Raw genomic sequence first — 15,791 nt, forward strand, 5'->3', positions numbered from 1 at the left:
AATGACCTCCAGTTCCATCTGTGTTGCTGCAAATGACAGGCTGAATAGTATTCTGTTGTGTATATATGCCACATTCTTTTTATCCATTCATCTGTTGATGAAGACTTAGGTTGCTTCCATATCTTGGCTATTGCGAATAGTGCTGCAATAAACATGGGGATCCAGGCATACCTTTGACATACTGATTTCCATTCCTGGATAAATATCCAGCAGTGGGACTGCTGGATCATATGGCAGTTCTAGTTTTACTTTTTTGAGAAACCTCCATGCATTTTTCTATACTGGCTGTATAATTCAGTGTATGAGAGTTCCCTTTTCTCCATGTCCTCACCAGCATTTGTTATTTTTTGGTCTTTTTGTTAATAGTCATTCTAACTGGCAGTGTCAAATTTAACAAGTTCAAATGGGAGTTCTTGATCTCCCCCCGCTTCCAAATATATTCCCCTTACAATAGTTCCCATTTCGATAAATAGCACCTCCATGGGCCCAGTTAATAGGTTAAGCTACCAATCTCTGCTTCCACTCTTAACTCCTGTCTTCACATAGTAGCTGACATACTGCTTTAAAAGGTATCAAATCCTCCACCCCTTCGATGGCTTCCTGTTACGTACAATTTTAAAATCCTTATCATGGCCTATTAAGTGCTGCATGATCTGGCCCCTACCTACCTTTCTGACCTCACTTATACTGTTCTTCCCGTTAAAAAGCTTCAGACAAGCTAGACGTTTTCCATTTCCACAAAGAGCGATCTTTTCTCCTCCAACCCAACCCACCTGGTCCAAGAGTTTTCACAGGGCTTACCCTGCCCCTCTTCCATTTGGCTAACTCTTTATCTTACTCTGAGAGGTCTTCCTTGACTACCCTTCCTTGGTCCCTAATTTATTTAGTTTTATTTTTGAAACAAGAGTCTCGCCCTGTCACCCAGGCTGGAGTGCAGTGGCACAATCATGGCTCACTGTTAACCTCGAACTCCTGAGCTCAAGTGATCTTTCCTCCAGCCTCGGCCTCCAAAAGCGCTGGGATTACAGGCATGAACACCTGGCCCCTATTTTTAAATTACAGCTCCTTCCGTGCATTTTCTACAATTTTAAACACATATTGGCTTAAATGACACTTGATTACCGTCTACCTTCTCCACTACAGAATTAACTTCAGGAGAAGAGGAACCATATCTGCTTTGTTCACTTTTGTGCCCATAATAGTAACGGCACCAGCAGCAACAAACATACAGCATTTACTTTGTGGCAGGCATTATGCTAAGCGCCATACATACAACTAATTTAATATGTACTCCTAGTACATTGTCTGGCAGGTAGCCAATGGTCAGTTTGTTCAGTGAATGAACCCAGACCCTACATGCTCATCTACAGGGTGCCTAGCACCCCAGGAAACTGCTCCTTATACTGTTAGATAACTGGTGCTCGCAGGAATCTTATTTACACTGTATTGGCCTTAGCATGCCTCCCTGCAGTTTCCACCCACTGGTTCTATTTCTGCCCCTTCTGGGGCCACGCAACACGAGCCTGAATCGTCCTTCCGCAAGCTCGCCTTTGCAGTACCCGAAGCCCCACGCGCCCCCTCCTCGTCTGCCTTCCTCCCGCCTCCCGGTGCCCCTCCTGCAGATACAGCTTTTCTGCGCGGTGGTCGGGAAGCCCAGCCCCGGCCAGCCAGCTGCTCCCGGCATCCTTCGCCGCCTTGCGCGTCACATGACGGCGGCGGCTCCGCACGATCCCCAGGCAGCTGTCCGCCCCCGGGCGGGGCTGGCCGCACGCCGCAATCCTACCGACTGCTGCGGCTCCAGCGGGGGCGGCGGGTGGCTTCCAGGGCACCGGCGGCCGCGGCCCGGACTCCGCGGTGGGCGAGCGCCCTGTGAGGTAAGCGGCCGGTGCGCAGAGGCTGCGGGCGAACTTGGGCGGCCGGGGGAGGGGACCCGGGGCGCTTCCCCAGGCGACCGACCCAGGAGGCGCCGCTCAGTCCTGGCCGAGGCTGAGCGTCTGGTCGGGCTTCGGGCATCAGGGGTCTGGCAGGACCATGAGGCGTACCCTCAGGCCGCCCGCGGCTCCGCGGTCTCCCGGCATCCGGAGGCTCAGGCGCGCCGACGGAGAGCTGTGCCTTGGTTTACCCTCCCGTAAAACTACCGGACGCGGAGCATGAATCTCCGCGGTGCCTCCAGCCCTGAGATTTTTCGAGTGTGTAAGTAAAGTCGAAGAAGAAGAAGCTGACTCTTGGGATGGGAAGAGCCTTCACCTAGGAACGCAGCGGCAAATATGGGGCTGGGCACCCACTGTATTTTATGCAAATCTCAAGGGGCAAATATGGGGCTGGGCACCCACTGTGTATTTTATGCAAATCTCAAGCCTCTCAGACGGTTTTTTCATCTTTAAACAAAAAGTGATAACCCCTGTCCTGCCTCGCTCTTAGGACTACAGTGAAGAACAGAGGGGAAAGTCATTTGAGGAGCCAGAACTCTGGAGTCAGTTAGCTCTGGTTCAGATCACAGTTCTGCCACTTACTGGCTTTGTGACCTTCAGCCAGATTGATTCCTCATCTGTGAAAAGGAGGTAATAAGCTCATGGGTTGCTGGGAGGATTAATTGTAAAGGGTTTAGCACACAGTGTCTGGCACAAAAGCCTCAGTAGATAATGCTGTTAATATAAGCATTATTAGTAAGCTAGAGATTGCCCCACGTGAAGGGTTTTTTCAGCAGAATAATCACATTTGTTTCTATATTTTTAGTCCTGAAAACTGCCGTTTTGGTTTGTAAGACCTTTTCTTTTTCTCATTCTGGGCCCCCTTTGCCTTCTCTTTTACAATTGGCATATGAACCTGTTGTTCCTACCATATGAGTCAGGCTGGATGGGAACATCAATTTACTTGAGCAGATTGGTATCAGATTCCCTCTGAGGGGAGAGAAAAGTGCCAGGCATGTGTAGCCACCGAAAAAAAAACACAGTACGGTGATTGACTGTCAGAGCTGGAGGATGCCTGGGAAACCATCTAACCCAGCTGTCTCCTTTGCAAATGGAGAGACTGGACCCAGAAGGACGACAGGACTTTGATTTTGCTCAGGACCCAACAGAGTGCTGGCAGTGGGTAGTGGAGAGGATGGACCTTTTACCAGGCACTGTGCTTTCCCTCAGTTCTAATCTCATTCCGCATTTATTCAGCAGCTATATGGAACCCCTACTCTGTCTTGTACACCTACTAGGATCTGGACATAGAGCTGTGAACAAGACACACATGGTCCCTGTCCTCAAGGGGCTTTTTCCAGAGCTAGCTATGTTAGTTTGAGGTTATATAATGTTTTATATATATATCCATCTCCCTGCCCGTTCTCAGTACATTTTAAAATAACAATAAGCTGCAGCTCCCAGTGAGCTTACCTCGTAACAGCTGGCCTCCAGGGATAGGAGCACACAGAGAGGCCTGAATTGTTTCCTGATCCCTCACACCAGTTCCAGAGCCCTTGCTGGAGCCTGGTGAGATTTGAGAGACTGGAGAAAAAGCTGCTTTGTCAGGGCTTTTAAGAAAGGATTTCCTTCTGCCCTGGAGCACTTGGATTTCTTTGTCTTTCTGGTTTCAAGCCTATTATTGTTTTTAGATTTCTGAGAAGAGCCGCCTTCACCATAGTGCCATCATTTTGGTTGCCGTGGTTATCAGGGGAATTGTATTTTTATGATCGCACAAGTAGCTGTTAAGCAATAAATGCTCAAGCAGTCAGCAGGTCACCATGAGTTTCCGTTCTCTGGTTTCTTTCAGTTGCAGTGGAGTTACACTATCCCTTCCTTCCCTCCCTCCTTTTTTCCTTCAATAAACGTGCATTGGTGGCAGTGCCAAGAGGAGTGGGAGTGAGTAGAAATAGATAAAAACATACGTAGACTCTGGCCTTAGGGACCTCAGATTCTTTGGCAGGGATAAAACTGAGGGCAGATTAGTGGGGGCTCTGATGATGTAGATAGGGAGTCAGCAAGAGCTCTCAGAGATGGGAGGGATGGTGTCCTGGGCAACCAAGAAGACATCACTTGCTTTTCACAGGAAGATGTGAAGTAAACAAATTCCTTGTACCTGCTTCAGTCAGGAAATAGATGGAACAAGTGTTTTGTTCTTTCAGTTTGCCTTAATGAATGAACCTATTCTTGAGTTACCTGTCATGGTAATACTAAATAATAACTAAACTTTTAGTTTAGTGATTATTAGTTTCCCACTCGTCTAAAATGTTTGATACTGTATACATAAAGGAATGTACACAAAGAGACATTTGATTAAGATTTTGTCTATTTCAGTTTAGATGTGTAACATGTGTGTCTCATTTCACAAGTTGGGTTTAAATTCACTCTTGTCTTTCCTTATTTTTTTCTAAGTAGACTCCCAAGTCCTCTCTAATGTCCTTATTAGTGAGAATTCCAGTGTCTCCTTCTCCAGCCTCTCTGGGGGCTTATACATTCCAATGGGGTCAGTCTTACTGTCACTCTCCAGAGGAGAGAGAACTGCATTGTCTGAGCAGTCCACACACATTGTCATTCCTGACACAGCTATATGGCATAACTGTTGAAGAGCTGTCCTACACAGTCCACGGATGTGTGATCACTGCTGCTCAATGCCCTTATTGGACCAAATCTCTGCCAGCATGATTCCATGCTTGGTTTTCCAAGGTTAGAGCTTGTTTCATTTATGCTTGCGTGCTCAGCCATTCTCCCCAAAGCACCTCACTCTGGGCTTTTGTTGAGCTTTTCACCAGGCTGGGTTCCCCTGGTGTCCTGGAGAGTTCTCTTTTAGGGCATTTGGGGCCCTTCCTGCTAGCAACCTTGGTCATGGTCATCTAGACCACCCAAGAGATGTCTCTGTTTTCAAACTTCTTATCAGAGTTTGTGGGCTCAGTCCCTTCTCTTCTTAACCTTAACCCAAATCCCTTTGGCAAATTGGTTCCACATACTCTCCAGGGTTCTGCCTACCGATGATTCTCAGGAATGACAGCCTTCAACAAGATAGCTACCCCAGGACTTTGGGTGCCTACTTACCTTACTTTTCCATATGTAAAGAGGGGTCCTCAGGTCACCCTGAGCCACACAGATTTAGGCATTCTGGAAAATTTACTTGGCATGTACCCTGTTAGGGATTTTGCAGGCAAGGTTTTAATTTAAAAATAAAGGATTTTAGTTTTCTCAATTTTTCTAAGAAACAATAATCAGTATATTTATTTCATTTATTTGTTTTAAACTTTTTGAATATGAAATACAGCAAATATGCATGGTAAAAAACACAATATATAGTTTAGCAAATAACTCTAAAGGAAATACACACGTAATCACCAACATGTCAAGAACTGGAACATTGCCAATACTCAGTACCTGCTTCCAAATCATAATTTCCTCCCCTAGAAGAAATCATCTTGTGATAATCATTTTTTTTGCTTTTCTTTGTAATTACATCACCTATGTATATATCCCTAAACAATATAGTTTTAAGTTTTTTAATTTCATACATATAGAATCATACTTTTGCATTTTGTGTTTTGCTTCTTTTGCTCAACTTGTTTGTGAGATGCATCCATGTGGCGGCCTCACTTATTTTTGTTGCCAACAGTGTTTCATGGTATGACTGTGTCACAATAGATGTATTCATCCTGTGGTTGATGGATACTTGAGTTGCTTATAGTTTCTGACTGCCAAGTACATCCTTAGATATTTTCTGATGTATTTGAACAAGTTTCTTTAGGTTATATATGTTAGAGTACAATTGCTTTACTAGATAGTGTCGAACAGTTTACTTTCCTACCAGGAGTATATGAGAGTTCCAATTGCTTCATATCCTGGCAAATAGTTGCTTTTATTGGTTTTAATATTTTAACTATTTTCATGTGTGTGTCTTGATATTTCTTGTGGTTTTAACTTGCTCTCCTTGGTTACTCTTGAGGTTGAGCACTTTTTTCTTTTTTCTTTTTTTTGGAAACAGGGTCTTGCTTTGTCACCCAGGCTGGATTGCAGTGGCGTGATCATGGCTTACTGTAGCCTCAACCTCCTAGGCTCAAGAGATCTCTCCCACCTCAGCCCCCTGAGCAGCTGGGACAGCCAGATAATTATTTTATTTTTTTTTGTAGAGACCAGGTCTTGCCATATTTTCCAGGCTGGTCTCAAACTCCTGGACTCAAACTATTCTCCCATGTCAGCCTCCCCAGGTGCTGGGATTACAGGTGTGAGCTACCATGCCCAGCCCTTGAGCAGTTTTTTGTTGGTTAATTGGATTGCCTCTTTTGTGAACTGTCTATTCATGTCTCTTGCCATTTTTAAATTTTTTAAATTGATTTTTCAATAAGGAAATATATATATATATATATATATGGCTCTCTTTTCACCCTCTTAAATGGTGATATCTTCGATCCCATTCTGTAGAAGCAGGGCATAAAATAGAGATTCTTGTTCAAGTGAGACTGTGGGAGAAGCGCTCAGGAAGAGGAGTATGAGGAAAGCTGGATTGGGGGAGGAGAGGCACAGCCTGGTGAGGGGGCAGTTGCAGTTTTCTGGAGAAAGGGACATCTGTGAGTTGTTCTCAGCTGACACCACATCTCAGTGACAGGTGTGCTAACCAGTAAAGATGATCTGGATGGAACCAGTAGTATTCTCCACAGTCCACTTCTTGTACCATACAGATAGGCTTGCTTCTTATATTAAGTTCACTGTATCCAGGTACAGCTTCTCCAGGATTCTGGTTAGTCACAAATCCTGGGAAAACTTATAAGAGGAAGATTAGTGAGACAAATTACAACCCTTGCTGCTGCAGTTGGTCCAGAAATCTAACAAATACCCATATCATCCTCTTCCACCATCCATTTTAGTTTCCCCTTCTTTGTCCCTTGAATGTATGATAGAACTTGGTGATGAAGCCACCTGGGCTTGCAGGTGTGTTTTCTTTGCAATCTTATTTTTGACCACAGACTCAATGTCTTTAATGGTTCTAGGGTGATTTTGTTTTTATAATTTCTTAACTAAGTAATATTTTCCTAGGAGTTTATCCCTTCATATTTATTTATATAAAGTTGTTTATAATTTTTTTTTTTTTTTTTTTGAGACGGAGTCTTGCCCTGTCGCCAGGCTGGACTGCAGTGGCGCAATCTCAGCTCACTGCAACCTCCGCCTTCCGGTTTCAAGCGATTCTCCTGCCTCAGCCTCCTGAGTAGCTGGGACTACAGGCACGTGCCACCACGCCCAGCTAATTTTTTGTATTTTTAGTAAAGACAGAGTTTCACCACGTTGGTCTGGATGGTCTCCATCTCTTGACCTCGTGATTCACCTGCCTCAGCCTCCCAAAGTGCTGGGATTACAGGCGTGAGCCACCGCACCTGGCCGTTTATAATATTTTCTTATCCTTTGGTGTACAGCATCTATAGAGATATCCCCTCTTTCATTCTGATTTCATTTTAATGCTTTTTTTTCCTTCTTCTTTGGTTTTAGTAGAGGTTCTTTTCAGAGAACCTGCTTTTATCATCAGTGATAGTCTTCATAATAAATTTGTTTTCTGTTTCATAAGTTCTGCTCTGTTCTTTATTTTTCTCTTCTATTTTCCTTGGATTTATTTTGTTCTTTTTCTGACTTCTTGAAATTGATGTTTAGTTTCATTAATTTTTATCTTTTTGATTCTTTCTATTTAAGGTTATACATTTTTTTCCAAATTCTGTTTCAGCAGGAGTTCACAAGTTTTGATATGTGGTATCTCTGTTGTTTATTTCTTTTCTTTTTTTTTTTCCAAGACAGACTTTCACTCTTGTTGCCCAGGCTGGAGTGCAATGGCACAATCTCGGCTCACTGCAACCTCCACCTCCCGGGTTCAAGGGATTCTCCTGCCTCCTCAGCCTCCCAAGTAGCTGGGATTGCAGGCATGCACCACCATGCCCAGCTAATGTTTTTGTATTTTAGTAGAGACAGGGTTTTACCATGTTGCTCAGGCGGGTCTCGAACTCCTTACCTCAGGTGTTCCACCTGCCTTGGCCTCCCAAAATGCTGGGATACAGGCATGAGCCACTGCGCCCAGCCTTCTTTGTTGTTTATTTCTAAAAATATTCTAATTTCCATTGTAATTCTTTCTTTAACCAATAGATATTATATTCGAGAAATGTGTTTTGTAATATCCAAACATACTAACATTTTCTAATTATCCTTTATTTATGACTAATTATGACTGTGGTCAGTGAGCTTGTTCTGTTTTTGGTTGGTTGGTTTGTTTGTTTTTGAGACAGTCTCACTGTCTCCCACATTGGAGTACAGTGGTGTGATCATAGCTAACTGCAGCCTTGAACTCCTGGCTCAAGCAATCCTCCTGCCTCAGTCTCCCCAGGTAGCTGGTAGGACTACAGGTATGAGCCACTGTGCTTGAAGCTGTATAATTTTAATCCTTTGAAATTTCTTGATACTTCTGTTAGAGCTCTGTTTATGGTCAGTTTTTATAAATGTTCCATGTGTGTTTGAAAGTAAAGTGTATTCTACAGTTATTGGATTCAATGTCCAATGAAATGCCATTAGATCAAGTTTGTTAATGGTGTTCAAATCTTCTTTATCCTTACTGGGTGTTTTTTTTTTCCTATGAATTATAGAGGGATGTGTTTAAATATCCAAGTATAATTATGAATTTGTCTACTTCATCTTTTAATTTTTTTTTTTTGCTTTATATCTGTAAGGCCGTATTATCAGGTGCATATACAAATATAAAGTTGTTTTATCTTCTTAATTCTTAATTCTTAATTCACTTTTTATCATTATGAAGCTGCCTTTTTTGTTTCTAATAATTTTTTTTTTTTTTTGCCTTATACTTTACCTGATAGTGTAGCTATGCCATCTTTTTAAAAATCTACACAAGGTATTTTTTTTCCATTAGTTGCATCTTTTCTGTAACTGTGTTTTAGGTAAGTCTCTTATGAATAGCATATAATTGGGTTTTGGTTTTTTAAACCCTGGGAAAACTTATAAGGAAGTTTTAAAGTCAGGGAAAACCCTGACTTTCTTTGTCTTTTAATTAGAACATTTAGTCCATTTTCATTAATAGCACCACTGATGTATTTTTGTTTAGGTCTGCCTTATTTTATGCTCTCAATCTGTTTGTGCTGACAGTTCTCCATTTCATTACAGCTGTCTTCCCTTCTTTGGAGCTATTTTTCATCATTCACCTTTTTTTTCTACTAATGTGGATGTTATACACTTTTTCTTAATGGTTATGCTTGAAATTTCAATTTGACCAAAGTTGATAGATTTCCGTTATATAAGTGGTGACTATCCTTGCTCTTTTGGACAGACAGTACAGCGACCTTAGACCACATGAACTCCGACCTTAGACCACATGAACTCTGACCTTAGACCACATGAACTCCGACCTTAGACCACATGAACTCCGTTTATCCTTTTTCCACCTTAGGGTAGAGGAGATGTAAATACAATGTATCAACTTTGATTGGAGTCTTACTAGCCTACAGAGAGAAAAAGGAAGAGAGTAAAGAATTTACCTGAGAAAACAAAGTAAATTGGTTTCTTGAAAACAAAGTAAATTGGGTGGGTGGGGATGTGTGCCAGTGGCTCACACCTGTAATCCCAGCACTTTAGGAGGCTGAGGTGGGCGGTTCGCCTGAGGTCAGGAGTTCGAGACCAGCCTGGCCAGCATGGTGAAACCCCATCTCTACTAAAAATACAAAAATTAGTCAGGCGTGGTGGCAGGCGGCTGTAATCCCAGCTACCCGAGAAGCTGAGGCAGGAGAATCACTTGAATCCAGGAGGTGGCAGTTGCAGTGAGCCAAGATCGCGCCATTGTACTCCAGTTTGGGCAACAGAGCAAGACTCCATCTCAAAAATAATAATAATAATAATCATTTACTTGAGAAAACTGTATTTGTCAGGATTTGTTTGCTTGTAGGTGATCAGCTTAAAGTATCTGAACTTGAAAAAGAACATCAGTTGGCTTTAAAAAGAAAATGTTACTGTGTCCCTGGCCCTTTGATCTCTTGCAGTCTCTCACCTTAATTGTCTGAGTTTGGCTTCATTCCTCATATGGACTCTTTTGAGTTGCCCCATTCCTTGCAAGAGGATGGGGGATTCTTACTGTCTTCTTTGGGTCAAGTATCCATCCTGTGAGGTAGAGGACTGCAACACTCTCAGTGGCAGCCCCAGCAGGACTAAATAGAGTAGAAGCAGGGTTCCCCTGAGGACGCAGAAGAGGGAAGGTGCTGGGCAGACATAGCTAAGGCCAGGTGCAGTGGCTCATGCCTGGAATCCCAGCACTTTGGGAGGCCGAGGCGGACGGATCACCTGAGGTCAGGAGTTCAAGACCAGCCTGGCCAACATGATGAAACCCCATCTCTACTAAAAATGCAAAAATTAGCCAGGCATGGTGCCTCCTAGTTCCTTTCTTGGAGTACTGGGGTTCCTAACTTGTGAAGTGATGATATAGGAACTTCTAGCCCCACCATCACATATATATAAACTCACAGATCATGAAATAAGAATGAATTTGATCCTGCAATTGTTATGCACTAAAATATTACCACACAATAAATGTTTACTCATAGGAATTGAGGATAAGCATACTACGTTTTGGTTGTTATAAGTGCTCATTAAGACGATATGTAAGGCTGGGCATGGTGGCTCACGCCTATAATCCCAGCACTTTGGGAGGCTGAGGCAGGAGGATCGCTTGAGCCCAGGACTTTGAGACTAGCCTGGGCAACATAGTGAGACCTCATCTCTAAAAAAAAAAAAAAAAATTTAGCTGGGTGTGGTAGCGTGTGCCCATAGTCCCAGCTACTCAGGAGGCTGAGGCTGGAAGATCACTTGAGCCCAGGAGATTGAGGCTGTAGTGAGCCAAGATCACATCACTGCACTCCAATCTGGGTGACAAAGCAAGACCTTGTCTCAAAAAAAAAAAAAGAAAAAAAGAAAAAAAAAAGACATATAAAAAGCACCTGGCATTTAGTAAGCCCTCAAAACACCTTTGCCTGCCCCTTCAAGGACATGCAATAAATTTATGTGAGAATCAGTACTAAAACCTGGATCTGGGGACCCCCCTGCAACTCCCCTTCTGTCTCCTAAGTAAACCAAAATGAACAGGCAGTGCATTGAAAGGAGAGAGGGTCCTTATGGCTCCAAGCCCACTCAGAAAGCACCATCAGAACACAGCTTTCTGGTTTATGTCATCAAATTTCAAAGCTGAAAATAAGAAACAGATGGTTATTTCTCACGCTGAAGAGAGCTACGGTTTGAAGAAATGATGAAAAGCCCAGCTGAAGTTTTTCTCATCTTCAAATTTAAGTTTCGTCTCATTTCCGATGGTGTGTGTAGGTGTGTGTACAGGGCTCTTTGGGGTTATAATATTTTACTATTACTTTAGAACAGTTTACTCCACAAAACTAGGGACATTTACTTTGATTTGAAGAAAGATTTTAAATCATTAATCCATTACAGTTGCTCAGTTAATACAGTTTGTAGTTATTTACGCTGTGCCTGTGAGGCTTGTGTGCCTCATAATGTTGGAAGAGAAATTTTTTCTTTTCCTGTCAATACTAAATAGGGTTCTGAGCAGCCCTTGATTTTTTTTTTCCACTTTTTTTTTTTTTTTTTTTCCGAGACAGAGTCTCACTTTGTTGTCCAAGCTGCAGTGCAGTGGCGTGATCTCAGCTTACTGCAACCTCCACCTCCCAGGTTCAAGCGATTCTCTGCCTCAGCCTCCCAAGTAGCTGGGATTACAGGTGCCCACCACTATGCCTGGCTAATCTTACTTTTTTATTAGAAACGAAATTCCAACACTTTGATACTAGTATGGCCCTCTGTAGGTAGAAAGTGTGTTTCCCTGGTTATACAAATGTGAAACAAGAGTTAAGTCACCTGCCGTCATGATTAGTCTGCAAGGGAGAGGCAGAGCCCAAACTAGAGTGTGAATGAAGCCTGTTGGGTCCCTTTTGTCAGAGTCATTTCAGCACGCATAGGGCCTTTTGTGCTGGGACTCATGGCAGCTCCCCATGGTCCCCCAAATTAACTAGAAACTGTTTACCTTTGGCTAAGGGTGTTCCATGTGAACTAATACAGGTGGCTTTTCTCACTGATCCCTTCAGACTCCTGGAGCTGCAGCCAGACTGAACCTCCCAACATGTCCTAAGCCCAGCTGAAGGTTTTCTATCTCAGGAGCTTTTGCTGATGCTGTTTCCTCTGCTATAGCCCCCTTTCTTCCTCCTCTGAATGTCCCAGTCCTATGCAAATTTCAGAGTCCAATTCAGATACCAGCTCCTCCATGAAGCTTGGCTTAGTGGTTAAAAACAAGAGTCTCTGGGGACGGGCTGGGCTTCAGTGGTTCTGCACCTCTCTAACGAGTGATTGGGGCAAGCCATTTGTCACATAAGTTTAGTTTCTTGAACTGAAAAATGAAGACAGTATTAATTTCAGTCATTGCTTCTCAAATTTAGGGTGCACATCAGTTCCCTGGTGATGTTGTTAAAATGCCAAATCTGATCCAGGAGGTACAAGGTGGTGCCCAATGTCTGCCACTTCTAACAAGCTCCTAGGTCCTGGGAGCACATTTTGAGGTGTAAGGCTTGAAGAGATCTTCAGGGAATAGGATGAAATAATGCATGAAAAGCACTTAATATTGTGCCCCTCAAATAGCAGTACTGAGTAAAAGCTACCTGCTGCTGTTTTTGTTGTCTTCCATTATTATTGGTTTGTTTCCCTAGCTGGAGGTCACATTTTTGTTCTTTAAACAAGGGCTTCCCCTTTTTTATGGCACTGTGTTAGTCTGTGCTCATGCTGCCATGAAGAAATATCTGAGACTAATTTATAAAGAAAAGAGGTTTAATTGACTCACAGTTCCACATGGCTGGGGAGGCCTCAGGAACCTTACAGTCATGGTGAAAGGCACCTCTTCACAGGGTGGCAGGAGAGAGATGAGTGCAAGCAGGGGAAATTCCAGAGACTTATAAAAGCATCAGATCTCATGGGACTCACTATCACGAGAACAGCATGGGGGAAACCGTGCCCCATGATCCAATTACCTCTACATGGTCTCTCCCCTGACAAATGGGGATTGTGGGAATTATAATTCAAGATGATATTTTGGGTGGGGACACAGCCAAACCATTATCATTCTGCCCCTGGGCCCTCCCAAATTTCATGTCTTCATATTTCAAAACACTGTCATTCCTTTCCAACAGTACCCCAAAGTCTTAACTCATTCCAGCATTAACCCAAAAGTCCAGGTCCAAAGTCTCATCTGAGACAAGGCAAGTCCCTTCTGCCTATGAGCCTGTAAAATCAAAGGCAAGCTAGTTACTTCCTAAATACAGTGGGGGTACAGACATTGGGTAAATATACCCATTCCAAATGGGAGAAATTGGCCAAAGGGGCTACAGGCCCTATGCAAGTCCAAAATCCAATAGGTTAGTTATTAAACCTTAAAGTTCCAAAATGATCTCCTTTGACTGCATGTCTCATATCCAGGTTATGCTGATGCAAAAGGTGGGCTCCCAGCCTTGGGCAGCTCCACCCCTGTGGCTTTGCAGGATACAGCCCACCTCCTGGCTGCTTTCACAGGCTGGTGTTGAGTGTCTGCAGCTTTTCCAGGCACATGATGCAAGCTCTCAGTGGATCTGCCATTGTGGGGTCTGGAGGATGGTGACCTTCTTCTCACAGCTCCACTGGGCAGTGCCCCCGTGGAGACTCTGTGTGGGGGCCCCGACCCCACATTTCCCTTCTATACTGCCCAAGCAGGTGTTCTCCATGAGGGCTCCACCCCTGCAGCAAACTTCTTCCTGGACATCCAGCTGTTTCCATACATGCTCTAAAATCTAAGTAGAGGTTTCTATACCTCAGTTCTTGACTTCTGTGCACCCACAGGCTCAACACCATGTGGAAGCCACCAATGAGTAGGGCTTGCACCCTCTGAAGCAATGGCCCAAGCTGTACCTTGGCCCCTTTTAGCCACGGCTGCAGCTGAAGCAGCTGGGATGCAGGGTACCATGTCCCAAGGCTGCACAGAGCAGAGGGTCCCTGTGCCTGGCCCAGGCCCATGGAACCATTTTTCCCTCCTAGGCCTTGGGCCTGTGATGGGAGGGGCTGCCTTGAAGTTCTCTGACATGCCCTGCAGACATTTTCCGCATTATCTTGGTGGTTAACATTCCTCATTACTTGTGCAAATTTCTGCATTGGGCTTGAATTTCTCCCCAGAAAATGGGGTTTTCTTTTCTATCACATCCAATAGGCCAGTTATTAAACCTTAAAGTTCCAAAATGATCTCCTGCAAATTTTCCAAACTTTTATGCTCTGCTTCCTCTTGAATGCTTTGTTGTTTAGAAGTTTCTTCTGCCAGATACCCTAAATCATTTCTCTCAAGTTCAAAGTTCCACAAATCTCTAGGGGAGGGACAAAATGCTGTGAGTCTCTTTGCATAGCAAGAGTTACCTTTACTCCGGTTCCTAAGAAGTGCCTTATCTCCATCTGAGACCACCTCAGCCTGGACTTCATGGTCCATGTCACTATCAGCATTTTGATCAAAGCCATTCAACAAGTCCCTAAGAAGCTCCAAACTTTCCCACATCTTCTTGTCTTCTGAGCCCTCTAAGTCTCTAGGAAGTTCCAGACTTTCCCACATTTTTCTGTCTTCTTCCGAGCCCTCCAAACCATTCCAGCCTCTGCCTGTTACCCAGTTCCAAAGTCGCTTCCACATTTCAGGTATCTTTACAGCAGCACCCCACTCTCTGTAGTACCAATTTACTGTATTAGTCTGTTCTCATGCTGCTGTTAAGAAATACCCACAACTAGGTAATTTATAAACAAAAGAGGTTTAATTGACTCACAGTTCTGCATGGCTGGGGAGGCCTCAGAAAACTTACAATCATGGCAGAAGGCACCTCTTCACAGGGTGGCAGGAGAGAGAATGAGTGCAAGCAGGGGAAATGCCAGATGGCTTATAAAACCATCAGATCTTGTGAGACTCACTCACTATCATGAGAACAGCATGGGGAACCGCCTTCATGATCCGGTTATCTCTACTTGGTCACACCCCTGACACATGGGGATTATGGGGAGTATAATTCTAGATGAGATTTTGGGTGGGGACACAGCCAAACCATATCAGGCACTAAGCATTTTTCCCCTTGAATTGTGGGATTTCTTTGGTTTTCTTTTTGTCTTTTGGGTGTTTTTTGGTAGACATATCTTTGTTCTGCCAGACTTGAGAGCAGGGTCTTTATCTGATTCCCACTGACTCACAAGGTGCTAACCACTTGGTCTTATACACAGCAAGTGTTGAATACATACTTGGGTTCTTATTTACTTCTTTTTTTATTCCACAGGGATCTGTGTGGCAGCAGGGAATCTATTGCTAATGATTTGAGTAGTCTCAGCTATGCTAATATACCAGATAATGATGAGGTGATTATTTATTCAGTAAATGATTGTTGAGCACCTGCTATGCGCCAGGTATAGTTCTGGGCATAGTGCAAAGCAGTGATGCAAAGTTTCTGCCCTTCAGGAGCTTACATTTTACTCAGGGGAGACAGACAATAAATGAAGAAAAACATTTAATTCCACAGGGAATTTCCTCCTAGAGGTGCCCAGGCTCTGTCACCTGGCGCTCTGGGTCCACAGGTGTGTTTCCCTTTTCCCGTGGTTCATCCCTGTGGAATAACTCAGCACTTCCTGTGTCCCCTCTGCCCCCTCACAGATCCACTCACACAAAAGAATTTGTGAGCGACCAAGACATTAGAGAGCTTACAGGGAGCCAAAGCAAGGGCTTCACTTTATACTCAACTGTTAATACCAAAGCGTTCC

General features: G+C 43.7%; 1 protein-coding gene across 4 annotated transcripts in view; it reads left to right on the top strand.

Moving 5' to 3' along the window:
• Positions 1–367: 367 nt before the first annotated feature.
• The window catches only part of FBXO10 (F-box protein 10), a 66,697-nt gene continuing 51,273 nt past the window's right edge, over positions 368–15,791 (top strand). For 2 of the 4 annotated variants that reach the window (XM_009456634.5, XM_016960890.4), the window contains exon 1: positions 368–1,874. In XM_009456634.5, coding sequence (XP_009454909.3) covers positions 1,458–1,874 — 417 coding nt within the window. In that variant the 5' untranslated portion in view covers positions 368–1,457. Of the gene's footprint in view, positions 2,194–2,421; positions 2,562–15,791 lie in introns of all 4 variants that reach the window. The other 2 variants (XM_063788555.1, XM_063788556.1) reach the window with 2 other exon arrangements.

Source organism: Pan troglodytes, chromosome 11 (assembly GCF_028858775.2).
Source record: "Pan troglodytes isolate AG18354 chromosome 11, NHGRI_mPanTro3-v2.0_pri, whole genome shotgun sequence".
Lineage (NCBI taxonomy): Eukaryota > Metazoa > Chordata > Mammalia > Primates > Hominidae > Pan > Pan troglodytes.